Here is a 20,681-nt window from a genome sequence, read left to right as displayed (position 1 = left end):
TTCTAGAGACCTAGGTACACCACTGCAAGAAGGTGGGACAAGTTCCTTCACGTACTCTGTGTAAAATCGAACTGGTTTCCCATCAGGTCCAGTGGCCCTTCCTCTTTTGAGTGATTGTAATTGTTTCTCTATCCCTCTGTCATCTATTTCGATATTTCCCTTTGGGCAGCTGGTAGGTGGGGCCAGGATTGGTGATGTGGTCAGCACTGCAGCAGTGGCATTGACTCAGGGCCCAGGTGAGGTGGCAAGAGGCTAGTATGGCCAGTCACTATGGCTACTATGGCTGCTCCAAATATGTGGCTCAGTGCAGGATCCACTGGAGAGTGCAGAATCGAACTGTGACGGCAGCTCACAATGGTGACGTGTGTGCGACAGGCCATGATTGATAGCAACAGTGTTTGCTCACAGAGGCAATGGTGTCTGGGTGGCAGGATAAACTGGGCACAAACTGTGAACACCAAAAGTAAGCAGCCAACAGCAGTCAGAAGTTAGCCAGCAGGTGGCTGCCAGTTAGTAGTGACTGAGTCGGCAGCATTCGGTCTCGGTACAGACAGCAGGCCTGCAGCTAGTGAAGACGGAGTCAGGCAATGACATCTTGTTGACCCATTTCAACTCGTAGACCGACATAGATCTACCTTTGTAGTAGACTGCTGGTGGTGACAATGATGCATATCTACAGGGTGTCCAGAAAAGGACTCCCTGATTTCAAAATTAAATATCTTGAAAACAAAGATCAATAGAGGAATGCAGTAAACGGTATGTTTATTGTGAAAGCTGTAAGAAGTTTATACAGCAGTTTGAAATAATAGTTACAAAAGCTGCTAACAGATGGTGCTGTAATTGCCATATGTAATGCCTAGTATAAATAGTGATCCAAAGCCCAGAGCGATCAGTTCCACTACTGAACATGAAAGGAAGTTAGCGTACTGAAGGAAGAGATTAAAACCATGTACTCCATTGAACAACGCATTTTTCTGGTGCTAGAGTACCACAGGTTAGAAGAGAGTCCTACGGCAACAAGGCAAAGTTTTCAAGCACGATTTAATGTTCCAAAAGGACCCGATGCGAAAACCATTCATACGCTCTACGCAAAATTTCAATGAACAGGCAGCGTAACTGATGATCTAGTGGGGCATGTTTGCCGAAAGCAACCCACAGTTACGGCTGAAAATATCGCCACAGTTTCTGGAATTATTCAGTTAAATCCAGTGTCATCCGTCCGTAGAATTGCATCTGAGACTGGTTTGAAGCATTCCAGCATGCAGAAAATATTGAGAAAGAGCCTACACATGTTTCCATTCAAAATTCAAACGCACCAGGCCATACCAGTATGAGCTGTGCAACAAAGGGTTGCCTTTGCTAATCAGATGCTCACAGTGATTGATAGTGAAGGATTTGATGTTGGCTGTATCTGGTTTACAGATGAAGCACACTTCCACCTGAATGGATACGTGAATAAAAAGATCTGGGGATTTTGGGGTTCCGAAAAGCCATACTGGTGTGAAGCAAAACCCCTGTATTCTCCTAAAGTTACTGTGTGGGCTGCAGTATGCAGCAGAGGCATTATTGGCCCTTTTTTCATTTGAGAAACGGTCACTGGTGCACATTAAGTTGCAATTTTGGAACAATTTGTCACCACACAGCAAGCGTTAGAGGATCGACCAGGTACTGAAAGGTTTATGCAAGATGGAGCCCAGCCACATCGGACCGAGCAAGTGTTTCGCTTTCTTGAGGAATACTTCAGGAATCGAGTCATTGCTTTGGAATATCCCAAATTTACTGGTGCAGGCATGGATTGGCCTCCATTTTTGCCGGATTTGACTCCCTGTGACTTTTTTTTTGTGGGGCACAGTAAAAGACATGGTCTACCCGAAGCATCCCGCCATGCTGGACGAGCTTGAATCAGTGATCTCTGTGGCATGTGAATCCATTTCAGTTGAGACACTACAAAATATGATGGTGAATTTCATTCTTCATTTGCGCAACCTCTATAGTGCCAATGGTGAACACTTTGAAAACATTGTGATGTGATTGTTTGCAAAGATTGTTTTCATATGATTATTTCACTTATGTATGCTGATATGAGCTGTACAGTGTACAGCGCCATCTGTTAGCAGCTTTTGTAACTATTATTTCAAACTGCTGTATAAACTTCTTACAGCTTTCACAATAAACATACCATTTACTGCATTCCTCTATCGATCTTTGTTTTCGAGATATTTAATTTTGAAATCAGGGAGTCCTTTTCTGGACACCCTATAAACTTGGCTGGGCTGGTCTGCTACTCTTCCTGAAAGGTATTGCTTTTGCCCTCTTAAGTTACAACAGAATCAAGGCACAAAATGTGACCGTTGACCAATTGTGACATCACTGCTTCCTTTCTTTCCATTGTGTCAGCAGCTTCATAGGCCTGGTTGTGTAATAATATAATCTCCCGGGAGTGGTATCTATAGTATCAGCATATTCAGCCTATGGTGTCTTGTGCAAAAATACTTAACTTGCCCCATACTGTAGCTTTTTATGTCACCTCAGTGTGATGTCTATTGTTAAGTAAGCCACAGAATTTTTCTCCTGGAAGATGCAGAGCCGTGATGCAACAATTTCTTAGTTTAGGTGCATTTGCGGTACACACGATTAGTGCTAAGGAAGTTTTAAATTAAAGAAATTATTTTTCTGTGTGTTTCCATTCCCTGAATCATTCTAAGGAGCACATTTACTAACAGTGATGGCATTTTCAGTCCATAGAAGATTGTTGTGAAAATTAATATTTAGTATTACTCTTAGCATATCCTGTAGAGACTGGTTTGAAAAGCGTCATATTTTTAACAACTCTTAAATTATAATGTACAGCTAGATGCAAATCCTTTAGTATTCAGTTTGAAATAATAGTTACAAAAGCTGCTAACAGATGGCGCTCTAATTGCCATATGTAATGCCTAGTATAAATAGTGATCCAAAGCCCAGAGCGATCAGTTCCACTACTGAATGTGAAAGGAGGTTAGCGTACTGAAGGAAGAGATTAAAACCATGTACTCCATTGAACAACGCATTTTTCTGGTGCTAGAGTACCACAGGTGTGACTCTTTTCTCACTGATTATACAAAGCATTATCCCCAATAATACTTCAAAGTTTTAACGTTAGTGCACAGTTCATTCAAAAATATGGGTTGAATTGCTCTCAAAAACATGACAGAAAGTGGAGTTTAAAAAAAAAATTACAATATTTTCTGTTGTGTGAGATCTTATATTACTGTATGACTAAAAGCGATCTTAAAACTTTTGTTTTTCATTATAATATAATTAATTAGTTTTCAATAAACTCAACAGAAGTAGTAACACTGGTTGCTCCTGCCTTGACACCTTCCATATCCCTGAAGACCCTCCTTCATGATGATATTTACAGAAAATGAAGTGTGAATGGATTACTTATAGTAAAATTTTTGTGTCTTTCTGTTATAAAGCACTTACATAAAAAATACTGGTACATCTTTAGCTCCTATCTGCCATCTGTAAAATATAATTCTTGAAATGTAATGTGATTTACTGGGCCAGAAACAATATGACATGTGAGAGATATACGTCACACCTGGTCACTTCTCTTGATGCAACCAGTACTCTACAGAATATCACTGAAAAAAGTGAGACTTGTAATGTATAGGAAACTGTGCTCTCAAAATAATAACTCTGTGCTTAATTGAATAACAGTTCAGTTAATGAACATGTATGTGGACTTGTTTGGATCAGGTCATGATGGGATACTTCAACAACGAGAAAGCGACCCGAGAAACAATTGACAGTGACGGGTGGCTCCACACAGGCGATGTCGCGTACTACGACGAGGACGGCTATTTCTACATTGTAGACCGCACGAAGGAGCTCATCAAAGTCAAAGGAAACCAGGTATGTGGCTGCATCTTACAACTGTTTTCCTTAAATTGCAAAAATGCTGTGAGATAATTTTAAAAAAAGTACACGTTGAAGTACAGGTTGTGTCACAAAAGACACCCAGGAGGAGTCCACAGGTCACGCAGTATGGCCGCTGGCCAGCACCACCACCATCACACCCACTAGCTGCCACTGTACCCAACTCTCAGACACTAATCCACTTGTTGGCTGCCTGCACTTCCCCTGAGTGAAGCATAAACAATGTTGCCATCTGATTAGCTTAAGTTTGCCTTTATTTACAGTAGGTGCTCAAAATGATGTCCCTCCGTGGTAAGAGCAGCCTGACATCTCCTAAGCAAATTAGCAAACACTAGACAAATTTCTGCTGCTGAAGTCTGGGAAATAACTAGCCAAACCCTGTCTTCCAACTCTTCAAGCATGTGGGGATTGGTTGCATACAACTTGCCTTTTAACATTCCCTATATGTAAATATCACATGGATTTAGATCTGGAGAATGAGGAGGCCAATCAACTATACTGTCATCAAAGGCACTTCATACTGCTGTCATAGGAGCATTGGTGATGTGTGGTCTTGCATTGTCCTGCATGAAATAACCACACATCTTTTATTTGGTGTTAGTTCTTGAAAAAAATTATGCAGTATACTGTTTACACTGTCAGAATGTATTGATTCATGGAAAAAGAATTAGTCCAATAATTTACCTTGCACCAATTACATACCACGCTGTTTTTTTTTTTTTTTTTTTTCATATCGTGCAGAGGCTGTTGATGTAATTCATGAGGATTTTCAGAGCTCCAACATCAATCATTCTGAGAATTTATGTACCCTGACTAATGCAGCCATGTTTCATCAGAAAAAAAAGCATCACAGGATCAACTTCCCCATTGTGCACAGACTGTAACAGCCAGCTACAATAACAACATCAAGCAACTACTGTTATTTTGTATCGTTTTAATTTCAGTTTGTGCACAGCTCGGGTGTGAGCAGATGCTCTCAACTCACCAATCTGAAGTGCCAAACGGTGCAGAGATTTTCTCAGACTTCTCTTCAAGGCCTCCCCTATCTTCTCTAATTTATTTTTGGTCAAAATACTAGGTTCTCTAGGCCTTAGTTTATGTAACACAGATCCAGTCTCTTGAAATTTCTTCACTAAATTGTGTATTGTCAGATCACTGGGAACATGCACACTGGGAAATTTTTGTATGAATTCAAGCCGAAGTTCCACATACAACTCTGTTTTTGCATAGTTAAACACAAGAAACATTTGTTGGTGCTTCATGTATACATATTGAACGGAAATTCAACAGCAAACTCAAAACAAAACACACAAACACTCAGTAGCACAATACAGAAGAGACACACATGATGTTTCTATCTGAGGACTGGGCCCAGTGACATATGGGCAGGGAAAGTGCCAGATTCAGTGCAGTTGCAATAATGATGTCTAGCAACAATATTTGAAGTGATTAAACTTGTGAAAAATCTCAAAATAAGACACCAGTACACTCAGTCGCGCCGTGTAAGGGGTCATGCACGAAGAATTGGTGTCTGAGAACTACACATAGCGACAACTGGCAGACACAGTGGCAACAGCCAGCAAACACACCACATGTCCCACAAGCCCCTCCAGTTGTCCTTCATGAGACATCCTGTTTTATTTATTTATTTATTTCTTGTTCCTGTGATCCTTGTTGTGACAGTATCAAGGGATATGTAACGTGTCGGCGATCTATGGCAGCACATAAAAACAAAAGAAAATGATATCATACTACAGTAAACAGTAACTTAGGTTCTACTACAGAAAGTCAATTTTGAGAGATAAATAAATATTACAAAATAATAAATATAATAGAGGGAAACATTCCATGTGGGAAAAATATATCTAAAAACAAAGATGATGTAACTTACCAAACGAAAGTGTTGGTATGTTGATAGACACACAAACAAACACAAAAACACACACAAAATTCAAGCTTTCACAACCCACAGTTGCTTCATCTTCCCTCTTTCAACACAAACGCACACACAAAATTCAAGCTTTCGCAACCCACGGTTGCTTCATCTTCCCTCTTTCCTGCTGATTTGGATACATATTTGCATTTAACAATAAACAAAATGCTAAACATTGTAGTTCAGGAACTCTTCTATCATATAAAATGATCCTTGTAATAGGAACTGCCTTAAATTTTTTTTAAAAAACAAGAGCTCATCTTCTACCAAACACAAAATTCTTGAAAAGGGGGGGGGGGGGGGGGGGCAGCATTATAAATCTTACAGCCAGTGAAATGGACTCCTTTCTGTACCATACTTAGATTTGCCTGTTCATAGTGGATATCATGTTTTCTTCTCACCTCATGACTACGATACTCACTATTCAGTTTAAAAATGGATTTTTCTTTCCTTATTAAGCACATCAAAGAGATTATATATTGCGCAGTGGATGTAAGGATTCCAAGTTTCTTAAAAAGATTCCTGCATGTGGCTCTAGGATGGACTCCACAGATGATCCTTATGGCTCTTTTTTTGTCCACACACTACTTTTTTAGCCAGTGACTGACTACCCCAAAATGCCATAATGGAATGAAAATAGGCTGACTTCATGGTTTCCATACTTCTATAAGAAGAAACAAGGCTTAATGCATAAATTGTTGAACTTAATCTTTCATATAGGTTCAGGATGTGGTTTGACCAATTCAGTTTGCTGTCAATCTGCAAGGTATTTTGAGGTATCCATCCTGGTTATCACCTGCTCACCTATTTTTACTACTATTTCCGCATCTTTGAATGAATGTTATGTGGAACTGGACATAGTTTGTTTTACTGTAATGTAAAGAAAGGTTATTGGTGTTAAACCAGTTCACAGTTTCACTTAAAACCTTATTTGCTGTTTCCTCAAGTTTATCTACTGAATTATCAATAAGTAGTGTAGTGTCATCAGCAAAAATGGTGAATCTACAATATTCCGTACAGAGAGGCAGATCATTTATGGAGATAATAAAAAGTAGGAGGCTCAGAACTGACCTTGGGCACTCCACATGTGATGGTAATACATTCGGAAGATAATGGTACTCCATTTTGACTATCCACTACAACTTTCTGTTTCCTGTTTGACAGGTACGAGTCAAGTCATTTTCCTGATGAACCATTTATACCGAGATGTGCAGCGTTTTGTAAAAGAATCTGGTGATTGACACAGTCAAATACTTTTTTTAGGTCACAAAAAATCCCAACCACCTTTAGTTTTTTGTTGATAGATTCCAAGACTTTGCCAGCAAATGCAAATATTGTATCTTCTGTTGACAAACCTTTCTGAAATCCAAACTGATTTTCACTGAGGATATTTTGATCCATGAGATGCTTAACTATCTTGGCATGCATTAGTTTCTCTAAAACCTTTGAAAAAAAACTTGTCAACAGTGATACTGGCCAATAGTTAGCAGCATCCGTCTTATCTCCCTTCTCCTGTATATACGGGGTACATATCCATGGTAGCGGAATGTTTCCTTTAGTGTATTGGTCATTGTGAAAAAAGTTTATAAAGTGAGCAAAAAGTTCTCATACAAATTTCTTCTTGAAACAAAGGTGTAGGATGTGGCTGTACAGACTACAGATTTGAAAGTCTGGTCCAATTTTGGGTTCTTGCTAGAACTTTTGCTGATAGTTAAAATTGAGACCACCTCTCATACTGGTTTGTGTTTGTGTAGAAATAAAAATGTACTGTGACTGAGATTCCTATTAAGCTGTAGGCCTTGTCTACAACTGGCCATATCAGCCATTTCTCAGCTCAGAGAAAGTATGAGCACACCACTTCCACAGTGACACTCCAATCAACCTTTGTTTCGATGACTGTGTTATTTCAACAATGTACACTGCTGCTCACTGAAACTGCAGCATCATGAAAATGATATGCAAAATATGTCAAATTGGGTTAAAGTGTTCTAATTGTTTGGATATGCAAATGTCTTTCAGCACAACTGCACAGAGTACAAAGTGGTAATGCTATCTACATTCTGTAGTTGTGGAAAGATTACACAGTGTATCTCTCATTCAGGGTTTGCCTTTAAATGTTGGTTATTTGTGACATCATGTTATGAACAGCAGAATCGTTGCCTATTAAGAATATGCCTTATTGTTCTGTAATATGAAGATCCTAAGAAAATCCTGGTCATGGTATTGTAGTAGTTTGCTGAAAGTAAGCATTGTCTGTCACTAGAGGGAAGATAAAGTTGCAGCTTTATCTATCACATGGTTTCATCTGATTGAAGCAACTAGCTCATGCTTATTTCCCAAGATGGAAAAAAGTAAGTTCCTAGCAGTGATTAAACGCTTCTATTTAAGAGGGTTAACACCAAAATAGATCAAATCTGAGCTGTGTGATGTCACAGCAAATCTATTCCTGTGTTTGCAACTGTTTACAACTGGGTAAATGAGTCTAAACATGGCCGTACATACACAAAATATGAACAGCATTTGGGACGTCTGGTGGAAATGACTAGCCCCAAAATGATTTACAAAATCCAAACTATGGTTTTAAGTGATCAATGAATAGAAATGTGCAAAATAATTGAGGCCACAGGTAATTGAAGTTAGTCTTTTGCATTTTTCACGAAAACTTGGGTGTGAAAAAAAAATCTCAGCAAGATTGGTGCCTTGCTTCCTCTCGGTGGAGAATAAATACAACTGTGTGGTTGATGTTGAGACTTTTTTGGTACTTTTCTGCTGAAATCCTGACAAGTTTTGGCACAGTACATTACTTTGGACTAAACATGAGTGCACTGCTACACTCTAGAGACTAAGGAACAATCAAAACAATGGGTTTTTCTAAGGCAAACAAGCTCCAGAGAAGGCAAAGACAGTGAAATTGGCCAGCAAGGAGATCGCTACAGTTTTTTGGGATGCACGCCAAATCATCTGTGTCAGTTACTTTAAAAAGAGACAAGCATAACTGGAGAGTATTATGCATTGTTATTGTACCAGGTGAGTGAAGAAAATGAGGAAAAATGTCCTCATTTCAAAAAGGGAAAACCCTCTTCCATCAGGAGAATGCAAAAATGCCCATTTGCACAGTTTTTATGGCCAAAATTGGGGAATTAAAGTCTGAATTATTCCAACATCCATTTTATTCAGCAGATTTGGTTCCCAGTGATTCTTTTTTTAAATTTCCAAATTGAAAAGTGTTTTGGCAGATGATAGTTTACTCAGACAAGATGGTCATCTCACAAACAGACGAGTTCAGCAAGACCACAGGCAAAGCCATGCAGGAGCTCAATGGTTCCATGTGGCACAACCTGAGAGCACAGACAATTGCTTACCAGCTGTGCAAGATCTTTGAGCCACGCCACATACCTCAATTCAGGAAATTAGCTCTTTGCAGCAAGACAAATATCCATACAGACAGTGCAGCAAAGGTGTGAGCAGCACACGTTGTTACCATGATGACCATATTTCCACCGTATGCATTTTCTTTGGGCTGGAAAGCTATTGAATTTTATGTCTGGATTTTAATTGGCACAACAATCATCATTCAAACCACAATTCGTGGCATCATCCTAGTTACTTCCTGTTTCTTCCAATTCTTCTTACATGATTTCTAACCAAATTGGGGGGGGGGGGGGGGGACCAGGGCAAAAATGAGCTTGGTAGTGGATAAATAATTAAATAAGTAACTGCACTCACACATAGAACCAGCAACCGTGGCATCCACCATTACAGCACTACACGTAAGTAACTAGGGGAGCCAGCTGAGTGCAGTAATGGAAGTGATTGATGTAGGAACCAGTGAGGTGGGGAACCAAAATAGATAGGCAAAATGAGTAGCTGAAAAAGTGTGGGAAACAGGCTGACTGATCTATCAAAAGAACTACACTGATCAGCCAGAACATTATGACTATCTGGTTAATAGCTGGCATATCCACTTTTGGAATGGATAGCAGCAGTGACCCATCATGGCATGGAAGCAATGATACCTCGGTACATCACTGGAGGGAACTGGCACCACATCTGCACACACAAATCACCTATCACCCATAAATTCTGGGGAGGGGGCAATGAGCTCTGATCCCACATGCAATCACATCCCAGATGTGTTCAATTGAGTTTAGATCTGGCATGTTTGGGGGGCAGCACATCAACTGGAGCTCACTACTGTGTTCCCCAGACCATTCCATCACACTCCTGGCCTTGTGACATAGTTGAAAAATGCTACTACCGTCTGGAGATATGATCATCATGAAGGGGTATACATGGTTTGTAACCAGTGTACAACACTCATTGGCCATCATGGTGCCTTACACAAGCTCCACTGGACACATGGATGCTCACATGAATGTTCCCCAGAGCACAATGGAGCTGCCGCTAGCTTGTCTTCCTCCCACAGTATAGGTGTCAAAGAGCTGTTCCCCCGGACGACGACAGATTTGCACCCTCCCATCAGCATGATGAAGAAGGTATCGGGATTCATCAGACCGTGAAACATTCTGCCATTGCATCAATATCCAGTGTTGATAGTCGTGTGCCAATTTTAGTCACAGTTACCAATGTCGTGGTGTCAACATGGGCACGTGCACGGATCACTGGCTGCGGAGGTGTGTTCGTGCACACTTTTACTCTGCCTAGCGCTAAAGTCTTCTGTTATTCCCGCAACAGTTTACCACGTGTTCTGTTTTACCAGTCTCCCCAGCCTACGACATACAACATCTGTAAAGAGGGGTGACGCCCAACCCCACGATGCCTGGACGTGGTACCACCTTGGTTTCAGCATGTGTTGGATACACACACCACAGCAATCTATGAATGTTCAAGAGTCGTGCAGTTTCTGAAATACTTGCACTGAGGCTCCGGGACATCACAGTCTGCCCTCAGTTAAACTCAGGTAGATTGCACCCCTTCCCCATTCTGTACACAGACAGCAGGCACACTGATGCAAAGTACACTCTGTGTGTGTCTGACTAGCAATTATTCCTCACCAGGTAATGCTACTATCACCTGTATGGGTTCATGTGAACAGTAGGTCCATCATCTAAATGTTCTGGCTTATCAGTGTACGAATATAAGAATAAATATAATAACATATAAATATGAGCGTTCGGTAAAACTGCATATAATTCAATGTGACAAAGTGCATCAGAATAAAAAGATGAAAGATAAAAATATATCTGAAAGAGGGGGGCATGGATAGAATACAGAAATTTATTGACAAATTGACCAATAAGACAGCAACAGGTGAAGTGGCATAGGAGAATGACGTCAACCATTAAGATCGGTAATCACATATAGACTCGTCTTAAAGAGCCAAAACAAACTCTTAGTGTAAAAAGCTTAGTCATGATTAAACTGATATACACTACAGAAATAGCAATGTAACATGTAAAACAGAGCAGTGCATCCACGCAGCACCAGGAGCAATAAAAATAAGTGAGAAGTAAGATGGACTATGAACTAGATCTGGGGCAGACGTGGTAATGATGAATCTATACATGATTATTGATATTAATGATTACCATCATTCTCTTACAGTCTTTCACCTGCCATCATTTTACTGCTTAATTTTTAGATATATTTTTGGATACTATCAGTAGCCCCTATTTTAGTTGCATTTTTTACTTTTATCTTTTTATTGTTACGTATTCTCTTGTGTAGGCTTGTAGGCATTTTTGCTGAATACTCACGTTTATGTTATTATATTTACTCTTATATTTGCATTGATCTTGTGAACCACACTTATGTAAGCAGATGGACCAGTCAACCCCTGTTTCCTGTACTTTTCCAGTTATCTGTTTCAGTTCCCCACATCAATGACTCCTCTGTCAGCCACTGCAGTCAGCTGACTCTTTGGCTGGCTGCACTAGTTACTTCCATATAGTACTGTCAAGGCAGACTCAATGGTTGCTGGTCATATGAGTGACTGGAGTTACTTATCTATTTATTTATTTATTTATCTACTATCAAGTTTATTTTTATCCAGATCCCTGCCTCTATGTTAGGACTGGTTTTATGTAGGTGTGATCCTGCCATGACTGACTGGCCTAACCATCACATATTTGTTGTTCCATAATTACATGAGTACATCACTTTTCATGGTTTTACAATTCATTTTGGTAACTCAGTCCCATATTTCTTGTACACTGGTAGCTCCTCATCTTATTCTCAGTTTTTGGCACCTGAAGATGAAGCTTTAGGCTTCAAATTGATCATGCAATAACTAAGAAATAACTGGTGACTGAAGAAGATTTTTTAAATTTTATTAATTTCCTTAAGATGTTACAGCAGAAAATACAAGTTATGACTTTACTTGCTATTGTTGTTTTATAATTATATTATGTTCCTAGTCATGCTCCTCCTTAGGTCTTCCAGAGTTCTGTAAAATCCTAACTCCATTTTCTGTCAAAACAAAACAGACAAAACTGTATGTTGACACATTAAGTGAAACAAAATGAAAGTAATTCCACATTACATGGACATCATTTTCTGGTGTTTGTAGTGACAGAAGTCTTCACAGGCAGTTAGCTGGCTGCCAGCATCTGGCTGGTACTGTGTTTCACTGACATATTGTGTAGCTATCATCATACACTCCCAAGCTGTTAAGGGAGCTGCTCTTCCCTTTAAACCTTCTTTCTACTGCCTACCTCAGCACTCTGCTGCATGAGTTGAATGATATACTTTTCATTTCATAGAATGTAGAATATGTCATAAAAATAAGGAGTAAAGGACACCACTCACCGAAAAGCAGAAGCATTCCGTTCCCCCCTCCCCCCATTCTCTATCTCTCTCTCTCTCTCTCTCTCTCTCTCTCTCTCACACACACACACACACACACACACACACACACACACACACACGGCTGGACACATCTTACACATGATTTATTTCAAAAGCTAAAGTTTTCTTTCTCTTTCGTGTGTGCCTGTCAATGACTCATTGCTCCTGTGCTTGATGAGTCATCTCCTTTACTCCTAAATTATGTACGTTCTACTGGAACATTCCTATGTAATTATTATTTAACTATTTCCCTCTATTTATCTGCATTTTGTCACAAACATGTTAATATACATACAGTGGAGTGCATGAGATATTTTACATTTACTTACATAGGCCACATTACTAGAAAGAAACACAGTAGAAGAAGAATGGGTAGCTTTGAGGGATGAAGTAGTGAACCCAGCAGAGGATCAAGTAGGTAAAAAGACGAAGGGCTAGTAGGAATCCTTGGGTAACAGAAGAAATATTGAATTTAATTGATGAAAGGAGAAAATATAAAAATGTAGTAAATGAAGCAGGCAAAAAGGAATACAAATGTCTCAAAAATGAGATCGACAGAAAGTGCAAAATGGCTAAGCAGGGATGGCTAGAGGACAAATGTAAGGATGTAGAGGCTTATATCACTAGGGGTAAGATAGATACAGCCTACAGGAAAATTAAGAGACTTTTGGAGAAAAGAGAGCCACTTGTATAAATATCAAGAGCTCAGATGGAAACCCAGTTCTAAGCAAAGAGGGGAAAGCAGAAAGGTGGAAGGAGTATATAGAGGGCCTATACAAGGGTGATGTACTTGAAGACAATATTATGGAAATGGAAGAGGATGTAGATGAAGATGAATTGGGCGACACAATACTGTGTGAAGAGTTTGACAGAGCACTGAAAGACCTGAGTCGAAACAAGGCCCCGGGAGTAGACGACATTCCATTAGAACTACTGACGGCCTTGGGAGAGCCAGTCCTGACAAAACTCTACCATCTGGTGAGCAAGATGTATGAGACAGGCGAAATACCCTCAGACTTCAAGAAGAATATAAAAATTCCAATCCCAAAGAAAGCAGGTGTTGACAGATGTGAAAATTACCAAACTATCAGTTTAATAAATCACAGCTGCAAAATGCTAACGCGAATTATTTACAGACGAATGGAAAAACTGGTAAAGCCAACCTTGGGGAAGATCAGTTTGGATTCCATAGAAATGTTGGAACACGTGAGGCAATACTGACCTTACGACTTATCTTAGAAGAAAGATTAAGGAAAGGCAAACCTACGTTTCTAGCATTTGTAGACTTAGAGAAAGCTTTTGACAATGTTGACTGGAATACTCTCTTTCAAATTCTGAAGGTGGCAGGTGCAAAATACAGGGAGCGAAAGGATATTTACAATTTGCACAGAAACCAGATGGCAGTTATAAGAGTCTAGGGACATGAAAGGGAAGCAGTGGTTGGGAAGGGAGTAAGACAGGGTTGTAGCCTCTCCCCGATGTTATTCAATCTGTATATTGACCAAGCAGTAAAGGAAACAAAAGAAAAATTTGGAGTAGATATTAAAATCCATGGAGAAGAAATAAAAATTTTTAGGTTCGCCGATGACATTGTAATTCTGTCAGAGACAGCAAAGGACCTAGAAGAGCAGCTGAACAGAATGGACAGTGTATTGAAAGGAGGATATAAGATGAACATCAACAAAAGCAAAACGAGGATAATGAAATGTAGTCGAATTAAGTCGGGTGATGTGGAGGGAATTAGATTAGGATATGAGACACTTAAAGTAGTAAAGGAATTTTGCTATTTGGGGAGCAAAATAACTGATGATGGTCAAAGTAGAGAGGATATAAAATGTAGACTGGCAATAACAAGGAAAGTGTTTCTGAAGAAGAGAAATTTGTTAACATCGAGAATAGATTTAAGTGTCAGGAAGTCATTTCTGAAAGTATTTGTATGGAGTGTAGCCATGTATGGAAGTGAAACATGGACGATAAATAGTTTGGACAAGAAGAGAATAGAAGCTTTTGAAATGTGGTGCTACAGAAGAATGTTGAAGATTAGATGAGTAGATCATGTAACTAATGAGGAGGTATTGAATAGGATTGGGGAGAAGAGAAGTTTGTGGCACAACTTGACTAGAAGAAGGGATTGGTTGGTAGGACATGTCCTGAGGCGTCAAGGGATCACAAATTTAGTATTGGAGGGCAGCATGGAGGGTAAAAATCGTAGAGGGAGACCAAGAGATGAATACACTAAGCAGATCCAGAAGGATGTAGGTTGCAGTAGGTACTGGGAGATGAAGGAGCTTGCATAGGATAGATTAGCATGGAGAGCTGCATCAAACCAGTCTCAGGACTGAAGACCACAACAACAACAATATGGCTAATATGTTTCTCCATGATTAATTTGGAATCAAAATGAAAAAGTAACGATTTTATTTATATAATTTGTAAATCTTTAGTTAATCTTAGGATTAGTTGTTGTGTTTTATCAGGATTATAGAGACATTCATTACAAGAAAAGTAGTTCACTGCTAGTTCTGCTTTCCCAGCATTGCGTGACATAATTCTTCAGCGTTGTGGTGTGTGTCAAGCAATGCTGTACCATCTGCATAACATTCTCTAGTACTGAATTTCCTTCTACATGGGAAGGTAAATCATTAATTGAAATGACTAAAAGAAATGGACCGAGAACTAAGCCTTTCGGAACACCAATTCCTGCTTCTTTCAGCAAAGCATATTTGTAACCGAAGTGAACTGTCTCCTCTTGCTTAAATATGACTTACTCAAAGCTAACTATACCATAAAATTAAAGCTTTGAGTGTAAATGATAAATGATATAGAGTCAAAGGCTTTACTGAGATCACAAAGTACAACAAACATTTCCAAATGCTGTTAGCAGCTAGATAACAACTTCAGTGACAGAAGCAGAGGTAGCATTGTATCTGATTAGAAGACAAACTGTCCATTGGAGAGGCGATCATGTTTTCAGAATAGTTATTTCACTGTTCGTAAATAAGAGGCTCAAAGACTTTGGAGAATATTGGAACAACATAAACAAGTTGGTAGTTCTAGGGTGGATGCTCAGGCCCATTTTTTTCTTTTTTTTTTTTAACCAGGTGACACAGATGGGGGAGGGGGGCCATATGTGGAATGCCTCAAAATTCCAGATTGCTTGCTATTCTGTAAATCACATAAAAACCCTTAAAGCAGCCCAAGAGTACCTGCTGATACATCTTTATCTTTTCTAAAAAGACAAACACTTTCCAACTAAGCTGTGGAGTACATCATCCTAGACATAATTCTATTTGTAATCATCATGTCTTTGCATGCTAGAGTTACTCTGAGAAAATTCTTTGCAAAATTTATGGACGAAGAGTATTTACTTCACATGGCCTTGACGTGGACCTCACAGTTAAATGAATTCCTCAAACTTCTACTAAAAATACTCACAGTGTCATGATTATTTCTAATTAATAATCTATCACATGTACTAGAAAAACATAAATTATCATACGAAATTTAACAAAGTTTAAAAGGAAAATAGTAGCCAAATTTAGTTTTCAGAGCATAGCTTTCTATGGAATAAACAACCAAAATCAAAATTACGTTTCTGAGTGCCTCTAAAAGGACCACAAACATGCTAATCTTATCCAAACTATTTGAACCTTCATATCTTTAGCCATTTTTTTATGCTCACTATCAAATGACATAAACAAACTAATACATTCCCTATCACTCACTTTGTGTGGCTTGGTGACTCCACTGATAAGGACAAGACTGGAAATTTCAGTCTCTAGCGCTTGATACCCACTAACTCCTAAGATTTTTTTTGTCACTTACTGCCTCTTTTGCCTAGTTTGGTTTAATTTTTTACATGTATCATGGATCATATTCACAGTAACTTGCCACAATTTTTAATGTGTTAGGGAATTTACAAAAGAGATACATTTTCTATGCAAAAACATTGCTAGAGTCTGGCCATTTACCTATCTGGACATTCTTTAACTTAAGCGTTAATCTGCAACAAAATTTGATCCATCCAACCCAACCACATAGAATCTATTCAGAAATTCATCTATGGTGTAAGTGTTCTCAAGCAGAAATTATTTCGACTAGCTTTTACAAATTTTCATCATCTACTAGCACCTTTAATTCACTAGATAAGTGGTCAAGTACTTTTACAGTGAATAAGATCAAGTTGTCAACAGTGGAAGTTATTTCAGATCTTTTCACAAAAAGACTTCATAAGAGAGTAGATGTGTTGTGAGGCTGTCGTCAGTATGCCTAATTTGTTAAACAGTGACACACATGAAGTTTGAGGATGGACACTAGATATAATTCTTACATCACGTTTCTGGGCCATCAATATTTTGGGTGTCTAGGAGTTAAATTGGTTTAAAAAATTATTCCACATTATATCAATGAAAGTAATAATTTGCACAGTCAAATGCCTTGGGCAGATAACAAAAAATCACTGTCACCACAGGTACTGTATCAACAGCAGGTTTAACGCATCACTTTCACAAGGTACCTCTCCAGTCAGACTAGAGTATGCTATCTGACAAAAGTATGTTGACACCAGTTACTGAAAATTAAGATAGTGTGTGTCTACCCCTCTCCTTTATGGACATGTTGAACTATGCTGGAGATATTTTCAGTGAGGTGTCTGAAAGTCTGTGGAGGAACGGCACTGCATCCTTCCTCAAGAGATGAAAGGAGAGGGAGGTAGTGGTGTTGTACGCTAAGGTTCTGGAGTGAAACTGATGTTCAAACTTGTCCTAAAGGTATTCCGTTGGGTTTAGGTGGGGACTCTAGGCATGCCAGTCTATTTCTGGAATGTTACTGTCCACAAGCCATTGCCTGACAGGTGCTGCTTTATAACAGGGTACAGTGTCATGCTGATACAATCATCATCTTTGAACTGTTCCTCTGCTGTACGCAGTACACAATACCACAAAATATGTACATACCTTTCTGCATCTAGCATTTCCTTAATTGCAATAAGGAGTCCAAACCTTGACCACAAAAAGACCTCCATACAGAAACACCACCTCCTCCATACTTCACTATCGGCACTCCACATGATGGCAGGTAACATTCCCCAACCAATTAACAAACCCAAACACTTATATCAAACTGCCACATGGTACAGTGTGATTGATTACTCCAAATCACTATTTCCAGCCCTCCACTGTCCAGCAGCATAGCATTTTACATCACCTCAAGCATCACTTAGCATTAACTAAAGAAATGTACAGCTCCACCAGTGTATATCATTCTTTGTAATTCTGCACACAGTCACGGTGCTAATTGGACTGTTGCTAACACACTGAAACTCATGAGAGATTCTACCTGGTGATTAAAAGTTGCTGTCTGTCAGCATGTTAGCACTGTCTGGCCTCAGTTCAGCTGTGGTTTTTCCTACACATTTCCACATCAAAGTTGCAGCACAAACAGTCAGTCTGAGTAGTTTTGGAAGAACTGAAATGTCCCTGATTGGTTTGTCACTCAGGTAACATCTAACGAGTAGTCCACATTTGAGCTATCCTGATTGATCCAATCTGCTGTTACTGCTCCTGTAATGACATCATACTCTCTGCCTCCTTTTATACTGGCAGGTACCTATTGTGATATCTAGTTGCCCATTCTGCATTACTTACGGGAGTTGAGACACTTTGGATTGGATGCTGCATGCCTTTGGTAGATACCTGTTTGAGAAAGGTAGTAAGACAGATACTATTGATCTATTTCACTATTTATTTCCTTCTCAGAAGTTTTGTAGAAAATAATGTACTCAAGAATGGCTGATCGTGTCTGCAAATACGGGATCCTGATTTAGTAACAATCTGTGTTCTAGAAGAGCCTCACCACTGAGGATATCATCTACCATTTTGTAAAACTTGATCAAAGTGGAATGTGTATAATTCGGAAATCCGCCAAATCTGTAAAAGTATTTCAGTCTCAATGCAATTTATGTTATTTTATTTTATTTGTGTGTGTGTGTGTGTGTGTGTGTGTGTGTGTGTGTGTGTGTGTGTGTGTGTGTGTGCAGATTTAAGATTTAATTAATGATTCATTGTCTAATGCAGAAAAGACATTTTACAGTACTACTGTGTTACAGTATACATTAGTTATTTGCAAATCTACATGGTCATGTAAGACAAAGACTGTACATCCTTGACATAGCTATTAAGCGGCACAAAACCAATAAAACAGTTTCGGCACAGCAGGTGTGGACATCAAACCGTGCCGCTCTGTGCAATTACGAACAAGCTATGTGCAGTGTTAGTACATCAAAGGAGATGATTCGTTTTCAAGCACTTTATTTATTGGCGTTTCTCAGTTTCCATTAATACTGATGCATGCAGGCACACACTGGAACACTGTTGTGCACCTATGAACGCTCTGCTGCAATCTGCTCAGTGAAAGAGGTGGGTGATGTGCCTTCAAACAATGGTTTTAACTATTTTCTGACAGTTTCAGCTAACTAGTAGCACTTTGAGCGATAACTTGATGTTGAACCAGAAGTCTGTATCGCTATTACTTAATGAAAAGAGTGAGAATGACAAGTTCTCTATGTGCGAAATTGTGTTGTGTTTCAAATGGGGTAAAACACACATTTATGATACTTTAAGACAAAAGGATATGATATTGGATGACTGGATGAAAGGGCCTAGGCAAATGAAAAGAAAGGATGAGGAGACAGGAACTGAAGAAAATAATGAGGTAGTGTGGGAATGGTTCATAAATGCGTGGGCAAAAAATTTAAGTTTGTCTAGACCAACATTACGGGGTGAGGCTCTGAAAGTCGCTAAAGAGCTTGGAAATACAGAGTTTAAGGCATATACAGGATAACTGGACAGTTTCAAAGCTAGGAACAACACCATGTTGAATGAAGTGTGTGGGGAAGCTAAGGACATGCAGGGCAGTGTAACAAAAGAATGGAAGACAGTACTGTACAACCTAATTGCAAATTATGATCCAAAAGACATGTTCATTCAAAAACATTGATGTCAGTAAGCTTCCAGTCACAAGGCAAAGCAATAAAAAAGCATGGTGGGCTCTTTCAATGCCAAAATAAAGAAAAGGAAATCACCAAGTTCTCCTTTTTCTTGACAATGTAACCTGTCACTCAAAAGTCAAGTTATCAAATGTGAAATTGGCTTGGGTCCCACCAGGTTCAACCTGCCTCACACAACCTGTGGACCAGGGTTATTTACACATTCAAGTCCCATCATAGGCAATTACTGATGCAGTCTCTTATTCTTATTGTTGAAGACGCAGAATGCGCATTTGCTCTTGTATAGCCAGAGTCTGTCCTGGATGCAGTAAATTTGATTGGCTTGGCAGTATGGGAAAGAAAGCCCGAAACTATAACCGAGCACTTCAACAAAGTGGAATTTGGAGGCCGAGAACAAGACACTTCTTCGGCCATCAAATCTCAAGATAATGCGACAGCAATCACTGAATTAATTAAAATTTGAAACATTACATCTAGCATAAATGACTACATTCAAAGTGATGACTTTCTGCCAACTCACTCCACTTTTACTTCAACAGTAGATGTAATAGAAATCTGCAATACAGCAGTTGTGCAGGAGAAAACAAAGGAAGAATAAGAGGAGCAAAATGATGTCACTTGAAAAAGCTATTGCATCAGTAAATGATATTATGCAATTTGCAGTACACACAGATTCTCCCAAGTTGTTAGAACTATTGTAAAGTGTAAAATATTGTGTAGAAAAAATAGTTTTGGACAGGGAATTCAAACAGGTTTCTGTCCTTGATATGTGGTGAAAAATGTGAAATGTAAAGCAAATAAATATGAGAATAATATGTATGCACATACAAAAATAAATGAATTTGAAGTTCTGCATCTACATAGATACTCCACAAGCCACCGTATGGTGCACGGCGGAGGGTACACTGTACCGCTACTTATCATTTCCTTTCCTGTTCCACTCACAAATAGAGGGAAGGAAAAATGACTTTCTATGAGTATATGCCTCCATATGAACCCAAATTTCTTGTG

General features: G+C 39.1%; 1 protein-coding gene across 2 annotated transcripts in view; it reads left to right on the top strand.

Moving 5' to 3' along the window:
* The window catches only part of LOC126106526 (probable 4-coumarate--CoA ligase 1), a 446,932-nt gene that overhangs the window by 361,608 nt on the left and 64,643 nt on the right, over window positions 1-20,681 (top strand). For both annotated transcript variants that reach the window (XR_007523361.1, XM_049912853.1), the window contains exon 7: window positions 3,745-3,900. Coding sequence is in view for 1 of the 2 variants with exons in the window: in XM_049912853.1 (XP_049768810.1) it covers window positions 3,745-3,900 (156 nt within the window). In the remaining variant the exon portion in view is untranslated. The remainder of the gene's footprint in view (window positions 1-3,744; window positions 3,901-20,681) is intronic.

Source organism: Schistocerca cancellata, chromosome 10, assembly GCF_023864275.1.
Source record: "Schistocerca cancellata isolate TAMUIC-IGC-003103 chromosome 10, iqSchCanc2.1, whole genome shotgun sequence".
In the NCBI taxonomy this organism is placed as follows: domain Eukaryota; kingdom Metazoa; phylum Arthropoda; class Insecta; order Orthoptera; family Acrididae; genus Schistocerca; species Schistocerca cancellata.
This window is presented reverse-complemented; position numbering and strand designations above follow the sequence as displayed.